Source organism: Aricia agestis, chromosome 8 (genome assembly GCF_905147365.1).
Source record: "Aricia agestis chromosome 8, ilAriAges1.1, whole genome shotgun sequence".
Lineage (NCBI taxonomy): Eukaryota > Metazoa > Arthropoda > Insecta > Lepidoptera > Lycaenidae > Aricia > Aricia agestis.
Window position 1 is genome coordinate 16,291,962 of NC_056413.1, and position 18,865 is coordinate 16,310,826.

General features: G+C 35.9%; 1 protein-coding gene across 2 annotated transcripts in view; it reads right to left on the bottom strand.

Annotated features, from left to right (window-relative positions):
- LOC121729339 overlaps positions 1-18,051 on the bottom strand; it is a 96,610-nt gene extending 78,559 nt beyond the window's left edge. The window contains exon 1 of one of the 2 annotated variants that reach the window (XM_042117818.1): positions 17,763-18,051. In XM_042117818.1, the coding sequence (XP_041973752.1) occupies positions 17,763-17,832 (70 nt within the window). In that variant the 5' untranslated portion in view covers positions 17,833-18,051. The remainder of the gene's footprint in view (positions 1-17,762) is intronic. The other variant, XM_042117817.1, reaches the window with a different exon arrangement.
- Positions 18,052-18,865: the final 814 nt, after the last annotated feature.

The following is an 18,865-nucleotide window of genomic DNA, read 5'->3' on the forward strand; positions in this document are numbered from 1 at the left end:
CTCTGACTCTCGTACTAAGGTCAAAGGGCCCCATAACATTTATGGCTAACGACTATCGAGCTAAAATAGATAAAATAGCTTTTATGTGAAATATTTACCCCTAGTGTGGTGGCCAGAAAGAATGTCTTGTCCGAGTGGAGTGCTATCAGTCAGGAGTCGGGACTGAGGCCGAAGCCCATTAGCTATAAAATAAATAAAAATTGTTTTATTTCTGAATAAATTTGAATCAAATATTTTCAGAACGTTGAACTACATGTTGCCTACCACCGGTTCGGGAACTAACCCGGCGAGAAGAACCGGCGTAAGAAACTCGCACGGGGCCACTTTTTAGTAAAAAAAGTGGAAAATTTGTCTTTTAAAAAAATAAAATTTACAATGTAAATAACTTAATCTATACAATATGAATACACAATTGTAAGTCATCACATATAATAAATGTAGAAGCAGCCTTGCAAGCAGCCATCCTACTCCCAAGATGTGCTATCGTTTAGAAAATCGTTGACCGTATAGTAGGCTTTGGCACACAAACGTTCTTTAATAACTTTTTTAAATTTATTAATTGATAGATTTTGAACGTTTTCCGGGATTTTATTGTAAAGGCGTACACATTGACCTTTAAAAGATTTACTTATTTTGCTAAGTCTGATCATTGGTATTTCCAGCTTGTGCCTATTTCTAGTGTTTCTACCGTGACTATCACTTTTATTTTTAAATTTAGTTAAATTCTTTCTAACATACAATACATTATCCAAAATGTATTGAGAAGCAACAGTTACAATACCAATTTCTTTAAACTTTTCTCTCAGAGATTCAAAAGCTGACAGCACAAAAATTGTATTGATGTCGGCAGCGTTTCCCCATAAAAGGATACCATAAGACATTCTACTGTGAAAATAACTAAAATAAACTAGTCTTGCCGTGTCTTCATCAGAAATTTCCCTAATTTTTCTGACTGCATATGCTGCAGAACTGAGCTTACCTGCAAGATTAGCAATATGAGGACCCCACTGTAATTTACTATCTAATGTAATGCCTAAGAATATAGTGGAGTCCACCAAATTCATTTTCTCATCATTTAATAGTAAATTGGTTTGAACTTGCCAAACATTGGGCAAAGTAAATTTTAAACATTTGGTTTTCTTAGAGTTTAAAAGTAAGTTAAGTCTATGTCTATGTCCACACTATGCGCTTTCATCTTCGATTTTCGTCATCTTCATTCAACTTTAGTTTTGGATCATTCGATAATTGAATTCAACGAACAAGGAAACAAAAGAAAACAAAAGAAGTGAACGAACGCAACGCCAACTGTCATTTTTAATAACAAAGCGAAAGTTTTGGATACGGTCAGAGGGCATGCGTCGCGGGCATGCCTCACGTTCGCTGTCGACTTGCTTTTGACGAACATAAAAAGGCACAGTGTGAACAAAGCTATTTGTTATTTCACTTTCCAGATGTGATAATATTATGTCGCGCTGATCTCAGAAACTTCGATATCGCAATTTAGGATTGCGCGCTGTTTGTTCCGCTTCAAATGCGATCTCCCTAATCTTCCAATAACGATCCTGCTTTCGAATTGCTATTCCTTCACCGTTTGAATATATCTAACACTATAAATTATGTGCCTCATGAAATCTTATCGGCAAATGCTCAGGAACCTGCTGAAAGATTTAAAAACATTTCATTTCGCTTCGAGGTCGGGCTTTGGGATTTTCGTTTCGTTTAATCTCCGAAATTGGCCTGAATGTTTTCGCTTTATAATGGACGAACTGGGACTTACGATAAAAGTAATTCAGAGAGATATCGCATTGCTGTTACGGTTTTCAGCGAGAAGAGCGTACGTGGGAGAGCCATGCATACGTGGGAGAGCCATGCTTCGGTACGAATGGGCCGGCTCGACCGGAGAAATACCACGTTCTCACAGAAAACCGGCGTGAAACAGCACTTGCGCTGTGTTTCGCCGAGTGAGTGAGTTTACCGGAGGCCCAATCCCCTACCCTATTCCCTTTCCTACACTCCCCTATTCCCTTCCCATCTTATCCCTACCCCCCCCCCTCCCCTATTACCCTATTCCCTCTTAAAGCCTGGCAACGCACCTGCAGCTCTTCTGATGCTGCGAGTGTCCATGGGCGACGGAAGTTGCTTTCCATCAGGTGACCCGTTTGCTCGTTTGCCCCCTTATTTCATAAAAAAAAAAAAAGATGAGACGCGTCTGAAACTCACAATGCAAAATATCAGCTATATATATTAAGACAATTTTGTTGTTGTTGCTATAAAAGACGTGTTGCAGAAGTTTCCGGCAGAAGTGAAAATGAAAAAGCTGTTGCTTTTTCCAATGATGTAGAAGGAGAGGGAGATGCTCCTCTTCTATGCCGAGCTGGCGGGCTTCTCTTCCACCGTTTTATGAATTTTCGATCAGGGTATCCTGGCGAGGAATTAAAAAGCCCTGTAGAGCAGTGCGCAACAATTGTGCCACACATTACACAGCACACTGTCCAAGTATCCATCATTAATGCAACAATGTATTTCCCACAAAGTGCTTTGTCGCATTACACTAAGTACGGCGTTACTACAGTCACCATGATTTTTAACAACCTAGGACAAAGGTGGAAAAAGGAAAATGGAAAAAAATATATAATGACAGGTTGCCTATCCACTAATAAGAACATACAATTTTTTAATTGAATAGGTTTTTCTTGTTCTGTACAATTTCAGCAGCATAGATACAAGTTTATTTTGATGTTCTAATAGATATAAGTATACGAATTTGCAGCTGTACTGTTTCGAAGCTGTTAAAGGTATAACACCCCTCTTTTTTATCGGGGGTTAAAAATACCAGAATGACCCTGATGAACGGAATTTATGTTACTTCATCCTCGCATATTTTTACCCAAGAATCACAATCTTAAGTGATTTCCGAACCTCTCCAAATTACAATGGATATTATCAGGAATTAATTAAACTTGGTCTTCAGACAAAACGTCCTCGAAGTTTGTTGGGGGCTGGTGTTTTGGCAATATTTCAATTTATCCTGTGAACGACAGTCGACATCTGTCCTCGTTACAACTTCAAACTTCCACAGCCAAGACATCATCAGTACACGGAAAACTTCATGCCTTTAGTTACATAACAATAATTCTTCCTCTACGGAGGAATCTCTCTCCGTAATTTACCGTATTTAGAGCCTTATAAACTCATAATTCGAAAGCTACAAAGTTATAATAAAAATACAGCAATAATCTTCAGTATATCAACATTCCTTTCCCCGTTTTAAATTTTCTATTTTTGTTTATATATATACTTGTAGAGAGTTCATTTTGAAAATAGCAGCTCTGAAAGACGAATTTTTTTTTTTCACTTTTGTATGGGCAAGGGCCCGAGCGAGGAACGCGTACACACCCTAAAGTATTATCACTTATTTTTGTTACAACCTGTATATATATTAGCTTCCAAAGTAATACCAATTTGCCGTATTTAGACCCAGTTTCATCAAGCAATGTTAAATAAATAATGGCTTGTTAAATCAGTTAACGGCCTGTTAAAGCTATCGAGCGTTCCATCATACGCTAATGTCATGTCAAATTGCCTAACACGGTGTTAAATTTTAATTCCTGCTGAGGAGGTCCGTTAAATATATAACAGGCCGTTATAATAGTCAAAACTACAACTTTCAAAGACAATATCCAATATCAATAAAATAATCTGTTTTGACTTTTGAGTGTTGCTGCCATGTTTCGCCACATCCTTACATATTATTATTTATTATTTTTCATGTTATGCATAATTATTTATTTTCATTTGGTCAAAAATTCAGTCCTCGGATTTTCCTTGACATTGCAAATACACTGACTTGTATCAAAATTACCAAGCCGAAATAAGTAAATAAAAGTTTGTATCATGATTCATGTTTTCAGCTTTGACAGATCATAATTGTTAACCTGATAAATTAAAAATAACTATTGTAGTGTAACAAATGTATGCGATAAGTGATATTTTAATTTGGTCGCATTATCTACCAGATGACGTATTATACGAATAAGGTGAAAATGACACATTGCAGCCAACAGTCGTATTAAACTTGTACATTGCAATTTCGTCGCCTTATAACAAGAACGAACGAATTGAATGTTATTCACTCGTTGTTCACTTAACATTGTATTTACTAATCCGCTGTTAAATTTTTACTGTGGGACAAGTATTTTAACAGTCTGTTTAATTTTCCAAGGTCCGTTATGTAATGCCTTGTTAGGATTTAACAAACAGAGGTTGGTGAAATTGGGTCACACTCATAATTCGAAAGCTACAAAGTTATAATAAAAATACAGCAATAATCTTCAGTATATCAACATTCCTTTCCCCGTTTTAAGTTTTCTATTTTTGTTTATTATATTAGTTTCCACCAGTAATACCAATTTATTAAAATTAAAGCATACTTTGAGCATCTCATTATTTGAAACACACGACAATTATAGTGAACATTAACTACAATGTATTCGTTTTAAATATTGTTTAGATCAATTTTGAACTAAGATAAGTAAAAAAATAGGATTTTTGTGCCATCTCGGCAACGCGTCAAATGTATGGTCAAGGTCGTTTGCTCGGGGGATGGCCTTTATGTAAATAGGTAAACCTCTACATGTCTGTACTCCGTCTGGAAGAATCTGGCACTATTAGCAGTAAGTAATTTAATCAATTTTGATGATATTTTGTAGGGTGTTCTAGGACAAGAACATAGTTTTGTCACGGAGAAATCCGCCAGAACTTATTACTACTAATATACTATGTGTCTCGACACCGGTGTCCGATCCTTCAATGCCATAATGTAAGTCACAGGCTACATCTAGTAAAATCTGATGATAAATGGTAAGATTTTTTTAATAAAAGATGAAGCTACTCGTATACAACGAACGGAAGTTTTTTTAAATATCCTTACTTTTCGGAAATTATGGCTACTCAAGTGTCCTGGAAGCTTACAATTAAGATTAAACTGTAATAGAACTCGCTAAACAACCTTAAATATTAGTATATTAGTCAAAATTAGCTTTACTTAAAAGACTCATTAACTGGTCGCTGTTAAGCATTAGTGTCCTAACCCACAAATTTTTTTGTTAATAAATTTTGAATGCAGTCTTGTTCTAAATCATCTAAAGAACATAACTGCATTCATAACTCAATACGTAATTTTTATGTGGGTTAGTACACGAATGCTTAACAGCGTCCAACTTAAGTCAAGTAAACGTTACTGAGTACGGCCGTTAGCAACAGCTTAAAAATTATTACCTCAGTGCAAACAACGAAATAAAGCACAACGCTGTAATTTATTTAATTTATTGAACATACGCAAAAGTCGTAAGGTTAATTAACATTAACGCCTACATTACTTTTTAATTAACAACCGCAGAGGAATGGCTCCCACACCAGCTATGTCCACACTATGCAATTTCATCTTCAATTTTCGTCATCATCTTTTTATTGAACTACAAACTTCATACTTTCGTTTGGCATATTCAATAATTGAATGAGTCAAAATTCACCCGCGTTGGAAAGAAAAAACGTATCATAGCGTCGCGGGCATGCCTCACGTGCGATGTTGACTGCGCTATAACGCATGCCCTTGATGAACAAAAAAGGCACAGTGTGGACAAAGCTTTTCGGTGACGTAGTAACTTATAGTGCCCAAGTATATTGTGCACAGTACACATAATATTGCGCAAAGTCTGTTGCCTCACTCTCGTAACCACGTGGGATGGATGACTGACACAACTGGCGAGAGATCGTCTTTACAGTCATCAAAAACATCAGCCTGCATTGTCCTTTATTTATAAATTAATTATTAAAATATTATAATCCTCTAGAATTTATTTTCTTTTCTAATATCTTAATGAAAAAGTTTACTTTGCAATTTTTTTAAATGCAGCGCCCGCTTTTATCGGATCTATATTGGACCTTGGTACAAAATAACTAGTACTTAACTACATTATTAAAAAAACATACACCCTTCTTAGTAGTTCGTTTACAAATAGCATTAAGAGCATGCTGTCAGAAATATCAAATCACGCTAGCCCGGTCTACACACCCCGCTATCCTCCAATCGTGATATTATAATGTTTCCATCTATCGTGCCACCGAGCATTGTGCTTTGCGCTGCAGTTTATAGTGAACAATATCGCGTAACAACGGTTCCCTCTTAATAGCATGAAAGTAAAGGTCGTAAGCCCAAAAATGTTTTTGATGATTACTTAAAAATTAAATACTAATATTACCTTTAGCCATTATTTTATAAAGTGTGTGATTGTGGTAGTGCAAATTATTTAATGATAGTACTTAACTGAATAAGTGTAACAGATATTTGTAGAAAAGCCCAGAAAGATTCATAATTTCAAAAAATATAACTATCGAGTCAAAATAAGTGAATCGTGTTTTCCGTTAGGCAAATACAGATAAATATACAATGATTAAATAAATCTCAATTTCATTTAAGTCAATCGTCTTCCGGGATCGTAATACTTATTAGAAAACACAGAAAAATTTGGCAGCCCGCTCTTAACTCCTAAATTAAAACACAGCTGTTCAGTTCGCGTTAACAATGCACACACGGTGCAGCACTAATTGACGTGATGAGAGCTAATGAAAAGTCCTCCGTAGTTTTCACTGTAGACTGTTTTATTCAGTCCAAACGGCGTCGAGGCAAAAAAATACGCGCGGCACTCGGGGACAGCCGCGGTAAAGCTATTGCATACTGCATAGCAATAACTAGTCTACACGCATACGTCTATTCGCACGCACATATAAACACCGCGCTGAAGAGTAAAGTCTACCGAACTGAAACGACATTAGATTTAGATTTGTAAGGTTGATTTTCGTTACGGAATTTCTCGATTCTGTCGCCACCTACGAGTAATAAAAACTAAGGAAAAGTGACACCGTCAAAAAAACATGTTCTACTTCTAAAATCTGTGTTCTACATATTGTCAAGAATGTGTGCAGGCAGAGTTGCGGTAGGTTCTATCGTACCCGCAATTCTGCCTTAAGCTAGGAGTGGAGCACCATGGGGTTTTAGTGGGTAGACCCTACTGGGTAGTTTAACATACCCCGGCCGATATCCCCAATTTATCGGGGAAGCGTAAAGCATTTCCCCATGTTAAAAAAGGTACACATTTTCAATATTTAGGTGGCCTACAGGCTACAGCGGTATCAGGCTGACGTTACATGACAGTTCGAAAGGAACCAAATTAACGGTAATCAAAGACTTCTATGTCTTTGACGGTAATAGTATGGGAGTTACGTTTCCTTAGTTTTTATTATTCGTAGGTCACCATGCAAAAACTTTGAAATAGCTTAAAACACATAAAATCTATACTAATATTATAAATGCGAAAGTATCTCTGTCTGTCTGTCTGTCTGTCTGTCTGTCTGTCTGTCTGTCTCGCTTTCACGCCAAAACTACTGAACCGATTGTAATGAAATTTTGTACACAGATAGTCTAAAGCCTGAGAAAGGACATAGGCTACTTTTTAACTGGAAAAAGGGGTTGTAAAGGGGTGAAAATGCGTAAATTTGGTCAAATTAAGTTAGTTCCAAAAACTCAAAACAGATGGCGCCAAGAGTCCCCTAGATCGCGCTATTGCTTGCTCATGCGTATTTCTATAAGAGGTGGTACCATGTTGAGTCAGACCTTTCGATTCTTACGATTGTTATACACGTTTCTAACTAATAACTCACCTACCAACTTAGATATCAAATTCAAAAACAACAGCGCCAAAACTACTGAACCCATTGTAATGAAATTTTGTACACAGATAGTCTAAAGCCTGAGAAAGGACATAGGCTACTTCTTACTGGAAAAAGGGGTTGTAAGGGGTGTTTATGCGTAAATTTGTTCAAATTAAGTTAGTTCCAAAAACTAGAACAGATGGCGCCAAGAGTCGCCTAGATCGCGCTATCGCTTGCTCATATGTATTTCTATAAGAGGTGGTACCATGTTGAGTTAATATTTCGATTCTTTCGATTGTTATAGTATGTTATTAAATAACTCACGTACCAACATAGATATCAGAAACAACAGACTACCAATAATAAATACTAAATAGTTTTTGGGTATTGGGCAAAGCTAAAGTTGTGTAATGCAGCTAAGTTGTGTAACGATAAATAAGCTTGGTATAAAAAAGTTTACTTAATTAAAAAAAACATATTATGTGCACACTACACGGCTGTTTTGGGTATTTTGATTTAAGGGGTACCAGGGTTTCGAAAAAGCTTTTGACACCAATTTTATTGACACCGCGCGCTATAAACTGAAGTCCACGCGGACGAAGTCGCGGGCAACAGCTAGTGTGACTATAAAATTCTTAAGCTTTGGGCTACTTCGACTTAAATAACCATATTTAACCAAAGTAAATTAAATCGTTTTTGTATAAATTTAACGAAAAAGAACAAAAATTGAGTTCATTTGCTATAACAGAGCTAAAAATATCCGATCGAATTGTTCGAAGTTGACTGCATAATTGAAGGCTCTTGTTACAGAATTATTAATCTTATGTCAAGGGCATAAGAGTCTAAACACTGAGTTGTGAGCTCAAAAACAAGTTCCCAATTCCCATTCATACACACAATAAAACCTGGCGCGAATTGCGTCGGATGCAGGGATGCCAACATAATATTAATATTTGTTATTATTTTTTACATGAACTTCTAATAAATTAGCCCTAGAACAATATATTTTTTATTACTATCAAGCTAATTTTGTGAGAAGCTTCATTTTGATAAGACGAACAACATTTTTATCTGCGAAAAATCTCGAAAGTGGTAGCTAACAGAGATACAAAGGATTTCATACTTTGACTTGATGGTCCTAAAATATGGATTGTTTTATTTGTAGGACAATGTTACTCTTAAATTGAATGACTATTAATCTATCAATATACAAAAAATCAGCTCGTCAGTGTTCCGTTATAGCGTTCTGTAATCAACAAAACTAAAAATCTGCAAAACTCTACAATAGAGGCGTCATTTGCGAACTCTACGTTTGAACTGTTATGTTGCCTTTCTACGTTAACCTGATAGAATAATACAACCTTTCACAAACGTGTGATTATGAATGCTATAAACCAGGGGTTCCCAACCTTTTTCCTGCGGTGCAGATGCACGTCACAATATTTTTGTCACGGCGCGGCGCGGGGGCAAAGAAGGTCCTGTTTTTTGGTTTTTTGCTTACTCACCAAAAACGATGCTTCGTATGAAATTTTTTTGTACTACATAATAAAAGCTAATTAAATTCTCTACAACGTTGTGCTTTACACTTTGTATCTATTTCCAATCATTGCCTCGCTATGAGCTTCTAAAATTGGCCAAGTGTGTTTTTTAGGGTTTCGGACACAAAGGGTAAAAACGGGACCCTATACTGAGACTTTAGTTTCTGTCCGTCTCCCTGAACATCTGTCTGTCCATCTGTCCGTTCGTCTGTTTGTCCATCTGTCTGTCCGTCTGTCTGTCCTTCTGTCTGTCCGTCTGTCTGTCTCCGGCTATAAATCAAGATAGACTATGGTCTAGAGAGTTGAAATTTTCAGAGATTATGTATTTCTGTTACCGCTATAGCAATAAATACTAAAAACAAAAGAAATGAAATATTTTAGGTAGGCTCTCATACAGCAAACTTGATTTTTTTTGCAATTTTTTGCTCGATATCATGGCATAAGGTAGCCTGAAATGTTCACAAAATACTTAGTTATATTTATACTTTAATAATTAAAAATAAATTTTAAATAAAATAAATAATGAAACAATTCGGGGCTTATTTTCAAGTATAAAAATGAATTATAAAATCGACACTTTAGGGTTAGTCGCCCCCTTAAGAGGATTCCACACCGCCATTTTTTCCATACAAACGTTGTCCCCTGTTTCCTCCCTGGATAATGCTAGTAGAGTTATAATTTTTTTCCTGAATATCTACGGCCACTAATACAATGTCCCTATGTTTTCTTTTTTTTCATAATTTAATTATTAAATAAGATATGAACGTTCAAAAACCTAAAAAAATGGCCAGATTTTCCGCTGTGTTCAAACGTCCAGAAAACAGATTTGGCTAGATTATACAAAAAAAAGCAAAACATAGGAACACAGCTCAAGCCTTTTTTTAATCTTTAATGAAAAAAGTACTTAAATCGGTTAAGTTTTGGAGAAGGAATCAGGGGACGACGAATCGTTGATTTTCTGGATTTTCTGCAGTTGTCTCTATCGCGTTCTGCGGTATAGGCTTGAGGTAAGGGAGACAGCTATAGATATTACACGTACTTTTTTTTCATTTCTCTAGCCCCTGGTGTATCCTCTTAACATCTTGTTCATGTCGACTGCCGCGCGCGGTTAAAATACTTCTTTCCAATATTGCAGTACTGCCCTTAATTTGCAGTACAATATTTGAACAAATCCAATATTTAAACGCAGTAAATAAACGTTTGCCGGAACACCGTAAACGGACATTTTTCAGTCGTAAATTATTGCAGCCGCAGGCTCAAACGTATTGTGAGTTCCGTTTTAACGTACATATCGACGGTCCCTACGTATAAAAGGTCATGTCCAAAATAGCAACTTTTTTTATTGCATCATGCTTTTCCATATAATGAGACGCATATTCCTACATTATTATTATTTTTCCATCACAAGTAATTCCCAAGATAAAAAGACGTAAATGACGACAAGTCGGAGGTTGTATTAGATTTTAGTGTGCTAAATTCGGACATCTATACTTACCGTCTTGTACCGCATTGAAAATTACGCGCTGTCCCGCGTCATGTCGTACATGTCCGTTTCTACCTCTAAGTTAGCGAATTATTTTTAGACTTGTTATCATTTACGTTCAGCTATTATGAGATTTTTGTTCGTTTTTGTTGGGTCTAGTGCCACACATTCAATCAAATTCAAACCAATATGAGTATTTAAGTGTTATAAATAATCAGCGATGTGAAATAATTGCTGCAACGGAGGCTGAGGCTTCTTTTCATCATGAACAACCATCAGTGCCTTACTGTTATGGATATAGAGCAAAAAAATCGCGTTTGTTGTTTGAGGTCCACAATAATCATTAAATTTTATTTTTGTTTTAATTTATTTCTTATAGCGCCAACAAAAAAACGTAATTTGTGTAAATTTCTACTATTTGCGGTCCTTGAGATGAAGCTTGGTGATAGACGGGCGGACGACATATAGAAAGCGAAATCTGATAGGTTCCCGTTTGCAATTATTAAGCACGGAAACCTAAATGCTTGAAATATACTATTATATTATTTTATTTAAAGAAAGAAAATAACATTTTTTTATGTTTGCGGCTTTGCAAGAACAGTGAGTATGAGTTTCGACTGCATATTTGTTTTGCAAACAAAAGGCGTTAAATTGGCTATGTATTTAATGAACTGCAATTTATTTTTATAACACAGGTAATAAATAATGTAACATTAATTAAAAACTATAAAGAACACTCCTTATTTGCTCGATGGATGGACTAACGACGGGAAAAGAAGCCCTTTCAAATAATCTTCCCCGTTTTTTTTCAATTTTCCCGTTTCCTTGCTCCTATTTATCTTAGCGTAATAATTTGTAGCCTATAACCTTTCTCGATAAATGATCTATCAAACACTAAAAGAATTTTCTAAATCGGACCAGCAGTTCCTGAGATTAGGGCGTTCAAACAAACAAACTCTTCAGCTTAATAAGATAACGTGTTCTGTCAATTTGGTAGTCGCAAATTGGGATGAAATACTATTTTGTTCCTGCGAAGAACATGTAAGATGCATCATGCTGCAGCTCTGTATTCAATAGTAATGCTGAAAATTACGACCTTCATAAATTCTCAAGAAAAAGCTGAATATAATAATAGACTCAGAATTATATTTTACCGTCCAGACTTGTCCACCGTAGAACTTATAATGAAGCCTCAAAGAATATTTTATTCATATTAAGATGCAATAAAAGTCTGAGGTTAAAGGTATTACCTTGCTCAAGTATACGAAAAGACCAAGAAGAAGAAAAAGGCAAATGATCTGGGCATTTGTTATCTTCAAGATGTAAATATGGTTTTTTTTTTTACAGTAGGTATCATTGACAAATTTGCAAAAATATTATATAAAAATCTAAATCATAGCACCGATGCATTTTGTAAATAAAATCAGTTCATCATTCTCATCATCTTCATCTTCAACATTATGATGCTTTTGTATAGTGAAAACAGAATTAGTTGATGTATTTATACTAAAATTTATAGACTTTGGAAAATTAAACAGTTTAACTTAACAAATGATCACATTTTATTAGAATTTTTCATTATGGATCTATAGTTATTGATGACATGTCCTTTTATTCGTTCATATGTTATACATAGAAAAAACTTCTTAAATTAGCAGCGTATAAAAATATATTTCTGTGTTTTTTAGTTTTTCTTACTGAAGAGGCAAAATTTGTATTACTTATACATGATAAACTTATAAATTATGACAATACGAACAATTTTATATAGTGCTTAATGAATTTAGGACCTAATATAATATTTTAATTCTTCCAAAGTAAAAACGGACATGTACAACTTAACCGTTATGGGCAGTCTTGAATTGTTACCGTAAAAACGGTCACTGCAATATTGGCGAAAATATTGTAAATATTTAAAATTGTGTTATATAATAACAAACAGCCTACATTAAGCTTTACAGATCAATAAAAATAATTATGTATATGTTTAATGGTAATCTACAGTAACAGTTTGAATCTTAAAAAACGCTCTCCTGAAAACCACTATTTTTGACATGTCGCTTTATACGTAGGGACCGTCGATAAAATGTTCTAGTTAGTTAGTTACTAGTTAAATCTGTTTTCTTTATTGCTAAAGACATTTCAAACGCCAATAATAATATAACATGGCGCAAGAATTTTAATTAAGGTTAATGTTAAGCCCAGACGAAACTTGGTTGGCTAATTATAAGATATTTAAGAATTTTAGGTTATATCTATTCTATCCAGGTAACGCCGGACTTAAGAAGTCGTTTAAATACATATACTGCCATAACTCTCATTAACTAGCTTTACAAAAGGATACCTCATTTTCAACAATCAACGCCCATTCTTTATTAAAATTTAAAAGCTAGTATTGATGCACATTTTTTTACCCATTTTTTGGGTTTTTAGCCGGAGTTTATCTTTGTGTCAGCTAATCAAAAGCGCTAATATACCAAAACCACCTTAGAAGCCGTGCATATGTCAGCTTTTGACAGCCCTAGTATGTTCGCACTCCCCACTGCGAATTGAGTGATGCATGAAGCATGTGCCGCAGCGCGCCATTGTAAAGCTTTTAGCTCAAAGCTAATGGTCAGCTAAAGAAAAAGCTTTAATTAATATATATGTAGGTAATTGTACAGCTCGAAAAAGCTATAACTCGATCTAGGTGGAAATGTTTTTCGCCGATGCTTTTATTAAGATGAATGCGAAATTTTATAAATTGCTTTTTTCTGCAACAACTAAACGAAGAGAATAAAATTAAAGAATGAAGTGACTATTAAGACGTTATTTTTCGTAGATTAATATTTAATACCAAGTACTCACATAAGGTTTTGCTCGATCGAGCAATATGTCGAGCAAAACCCGCGGCTCGGGATTTCGTCCACACATTAGCATAATATGCTCGATAGTTTTATTCTAAATCGATATATTTCATTCCATCAAGCCGGCTCGATGCGAGCCTTCGAGCTGTCAGCTTTGCGGTCCACACAGTAATTATTACTCGATTTGGAGTAAAAGTATCGAGCCTACCTCCTTCCTAGCCTAGAGAACCTAAGCCTTCGCGTAGGTTTTCACGCTGGAGGCAGCATCAGCACTGTAAACAAAATGTTTTGTTTGACGTTTGACAACGTTTCTGTCAATATTATCTGATATGACGTGTAGTTGTGATTTCTGAACTGAGTTTGTGAACATGTCCGATTTTGGTCGGAATCTTTACTGTATGTGCTGGCATCTGCAGCGTAGAGTCTAGGAAACTCTAGAACTCGCTGGCTACACCTAGACATCTGTTATTTCTCCCAACTAATAAAATTACCGTGGATACTAAATATTAGTTTATATATAATACCTAACAAAAGACTGCATTACTTTATTATGAATAGTATAAATTATAGTGCGTATTTAAAAGTCAACATCTGTATTCTATACAATAGCTTTGTCCACACTGTGCCTTTTTCTGTTCGTCCAGGGCATGCGTTATAGCGCAGTCAACAGCGAACGTGAGGCATGCCCGCGACGCATGCCCTCTGACCGTATCCAAAACTTCAAAAATGACAATATTGGCGTTGCGTTCCTTGACGTATTCAATTATTGAATGCGCCAATATGAAAGTTGATGACGAAAATTGAAGATGAAAGTGCACAGTGTGGACATAGCTTATCAATACTTCCATACTATACTAATATTATAAATGCGAAAGTGTGTCTGTCTGTCTGTTACCTCTTCACGCCCCAACCGCTGAACCAGTTTTTGCTGAATATTGGTATGGAACTATGGACTATGGGGATACTTTGATCCCGAGAAAGGACATAGGATACTTTTTATCCCGGAACAATGTACGGTTTCTACGCGACAAAGGAATTTTGGCGCAACAGAATTGCGGGCGTCATCTAGTAATAAAATATATTTTATGTATTACAAGATTTACCATTCATTTATCATTCCTCCGCAATTCTAAATCATTTCTAAAGCATTTTTTACGTGGGAGAGCCATGGCACGAATGGGCCAGCTCGACCGGAGAAATACCACGTTCTCACAGAAAACCGGCGTGAAACAGCGCTTGCGCTGTGTTTCGTCGAGTGAGTGAGTTTACCGGAGGCCCAATCCCCTACTCTATTCCCTTTCCTACCCTCCCCTATTCCCTTCCCTTCCCATCCCTACCCTCCCCTATTACCCTATTCCCTCTTAAAAGGCCGGCAACGCACATGCAGCTCTTCTGATGCTGCGAGTGTCCATGGGCGACGGAAGTTGCTTTCCATCAGGTGACCCGTTTGCTCGTTTGCCCCCTTATTTCATAAAAAAAAAACAATTTTGCACACTCCCTTTCATATTTTGGGAAATCCCTATCCTTAAACCTTTTGAAATATTTAATTTGGATATTGTTATGGGATATAGGTAAGGGAATCAGGTAAAATTATTGTCGACTTATGTTATAGTAAAGATGGTCAAATGAGTTATATCAGTTTAAAATTATTAGTTATTGTTAAAATGAGTAGTTGGAGTAACAAAACAATATTATGATAATAATTTAGGGTGTGTATGAGTCAGGCGCGGTCCGAAGCGGGGGGTCACAGGGGACATGACCCCCCCCCCCCAAATCTATAAGGTCAAATTGGAAAATCCCAAAATCTTACCAAATAATAAAAGGAAGGAAAGGAAAGGAATCTTATAAGAGTGATACATTTTTAACCCCCGACAAAAAAGAGGAGTATTATAAGTTTGACGTGTCTGTCTGTCTGTCTGTTTGTCTGTGTGTGTATCTGTCCGTGGCATCGTAGCATCCAAACGGATGGACCGATTTTGATCTAGTTTTTTTTGTTTGAAAGCTGACATGATCGAGAGTGTTCTTAGCTATAATTCATCATCATCAGCCTGCTCAGTGCTGGACAATCAGGGTTTATCTGGTTCATGAAGGGCCGTTAGCAACTTGTAGTCGTTTGATGGGTTTTATATTTCATTCTAGTTCGTGACATTTGTGAAAATACAATATACGTATACACATATTAATGGAAAGTTGACCTGGTGCTGCAGCATCACCTGGTGATCAATAGGATATCCAACTCCTCGGCAACTTAGAGCAGATCGCTTTCGTGTTTGGGCTCATTTTAATTGCGACAACCAGTAAGAAGTAGATAGACAGTAGAAATATTTATATGCTGCAGCTGCAGCATCACCTGGATTCTATAGGAACCGAGCTTCGTATGAACCCAAAGTGGAGGTTTCATATTAACTGCCTCATAATTCATCAAAAAGGATATTGATAAATGGTAATCATGAGAATAAGATTCTGTTGACAGGCATTATTTTGCACTTTAACCAACACAAGTTTAAAAAGTATGAAATAAAATTAAATTAAGAAATTTAAAAAAACCCCCGCCAAACAACTTTAAAAAGTAATGAAATAATGTTTACTGCCTTTAAGTTCAAATTATTCCTAACTTGTGTAAAGTTATATTTTAGTCCATAATTGTTGTCACGGTGTGTCGGGGGACCGCCAAGTAAACTACAACCTACAACCGCCAAGTCGCTGATTATCTCGATTCGGTTCGCTGTGAACTGATGTTAAGTATGTGAAATCAAACATCTACATTAGCGGTCCCCCGACACACCTTGACAACAATTATGGACTAAAATATTACTTTACACAAGTTAGGAATTATTTGAACTTTAAGGCAGTAAATATTATTTCATTACTTTTTAAAGTTGTTTGGCGGGGGTTTTTTTTTAATTTCTTAATTTAATTTTATTAGTGTAGTGACTAGTCAGTGACCCCCTCCAAAACTTCATGGCTGCGACCGCGCCTGGTATGAGTCCCTTGAATAAGGTCACTGTTAAAGTAGCGGCTCTAATAGATTTGTAACTCGAAATGCGCGCGGCGCTTGCCCATACAAATCGCAAAAAATTTGCTGTTTCAGCGCTGCTACTTTCACAGCGAACTCTGTGCGAGGTATACAACACTCACACACCCTAAAGTATTATCATTTTGTATTGTTACACCTTTTATAATATGGTATTAGTGATAAGTGCAGGCGATTAGTAATCAAGAGAAAGCAAGTGTGGACAGCAACTGATTAGTGCAAGTTCTTTATTTTCTTCTAATCACTAATCACCTACACTCGCCCGTGATTGTGGAACAAAAGAAAAAAGAAAAAAAACTAACAAGCCACTCTTAAAAATTGCGAGGCGCCGATAAAACACGGCTGGTGGGATAAAATTATCGCACCTCGTGAAAATCCTAATTTTCCAGGGAACTGTGAAAAATTCCAATATTTCATTTGCATAAAATTAAGGTTGCCGCGCTCCAGTTTATTTATGATTCATAATTTGAGGGTAACATGAAGGATTTAAGGAGGTATCATTCATCTGTTTATTCCTAATTTAAAGCTTTTTATGAGACCTACATAAGGCGCAGAAATAACCTCAAGAAATGGGTAAAACAAAATGTGATACGTTTTTGTAAATCGGTTCGGTTCTTGAAAAATACTGGCGTCCGGTAAAAAGAAAAGTTTATGATAATAATTTTCAATTTTCCTCTCCTTCCTATTATCTTGTAAATTAAGATAACGTATCGAAGAAAATGCCTTTCGTGAAAAATTTCGTTTGAGATAAGAATCGTGAAAATTAATTGACCTACTTAAATAATAATTATTGCAATAGATATAGTCTGTCAAAAAAGTAAAGAAATTAAAAAGTGGCAACATCGTAGTGTCATTCCTTTCAAATCAATCTATGAAAAAAGGGACACTACGATGTTGCCACTTTTTAATTTCTTCAGTTTTTTGACAGACTATAAATTTAATTAACATTTTCTTTTTTGCTAAACGTATTATAAGACGTGGTAGTTTGTTCTTATCGTTAGGAAGTATCCTGCTTAAGTATCTCATAAGGTAAGTATTTTCTTAAAATATATAAGTTTAAGTAAACTTATATAAAAACGAGGTTACCTTAATGATACATAAAAGCTTGTGGCCGTTTTATTTTTTAATAGAAAAATATGAAATAAACTCACCATAAACTCCGCTACAATGTTTAATCCAATTCCATAAACAGTTGTCATTATCACACCCATAGCTTGGCATCACTCGCTATCACAATTATCACTAAACAAAACACGAAAAGTCAATACACACCACTCGGAAATTATGCACTTCGTCCGAATTCCGCCATGTTGAAGCGCAGTCGTTCTATTCCGTGTTTGAATTTGGAATTATTAATTGCAGGAATTATTTGACGTTTCATTTTTTTTATTTGTGAATTGTAATTCCATGGAGTAGAGTGCGCGCAGCCACGCGCCTGCATCCGATGTAGTAGACTGACTGAAATCGTACCTGACGGGTGATGGGGTGGCGCGTGCGTACAGGCCCCGGATCCATTACACGCTTTTACGAGTTAAAATAATTAAGGCTCTGCAAATAGATTAAAAATAACATGCAGTAAGCTCTTAATCCGATCGCTGGATTATGAAATTAGAAAATATTTCATTCAATATGTCTGAAAATGTCAGTTGTTTTTGTAGAATCCGTTAGGACGCGGTATTTATTTATTTATTTATTTATTTACATTACTTAGCTGTAAGTTTTCCATGTTATATAACATGGAAAACTTACAGCTAAGTAATGTCGGTGGCAATTTTATGTATGATTATCAGAAAGCCAATTACAAGTTTTCATCTCTAAGTAACACATACTCTAAGTATAATAACAAACTAATAGGTAGATATAGAGCCTTAGGATTATTTTTCAGCGTTCAGGTCACATGGCACAGTGTCGGCACTTGGCAGATTTCATGCGCTTTTTTAGTTTTCTTTGACGAGCAGATTTTTCCCAGTTTTCGTGCGACTTTTAGCTAATGGCTGGTTATTAAGCCTTGGGTGTGAGAAAACTTAAAACTAACGTTATAGCCCGCCGCCCCATATTTGTATTATATATAAATGCGAAAGTGTGTCTGTCTGTCTGTTACCTCTTCACGTTGGCGTGAAGACGTTCACGTCACTAAATCACTGAACCGATTTTGCTGAAATTTGGTATGGAGTACATAGGGTACTTTTATCCTAAAAAAAGTAAGGTTCCCGCGGGATAAACGAATTTTGGCGCAACGAAGTTCTCTATCATC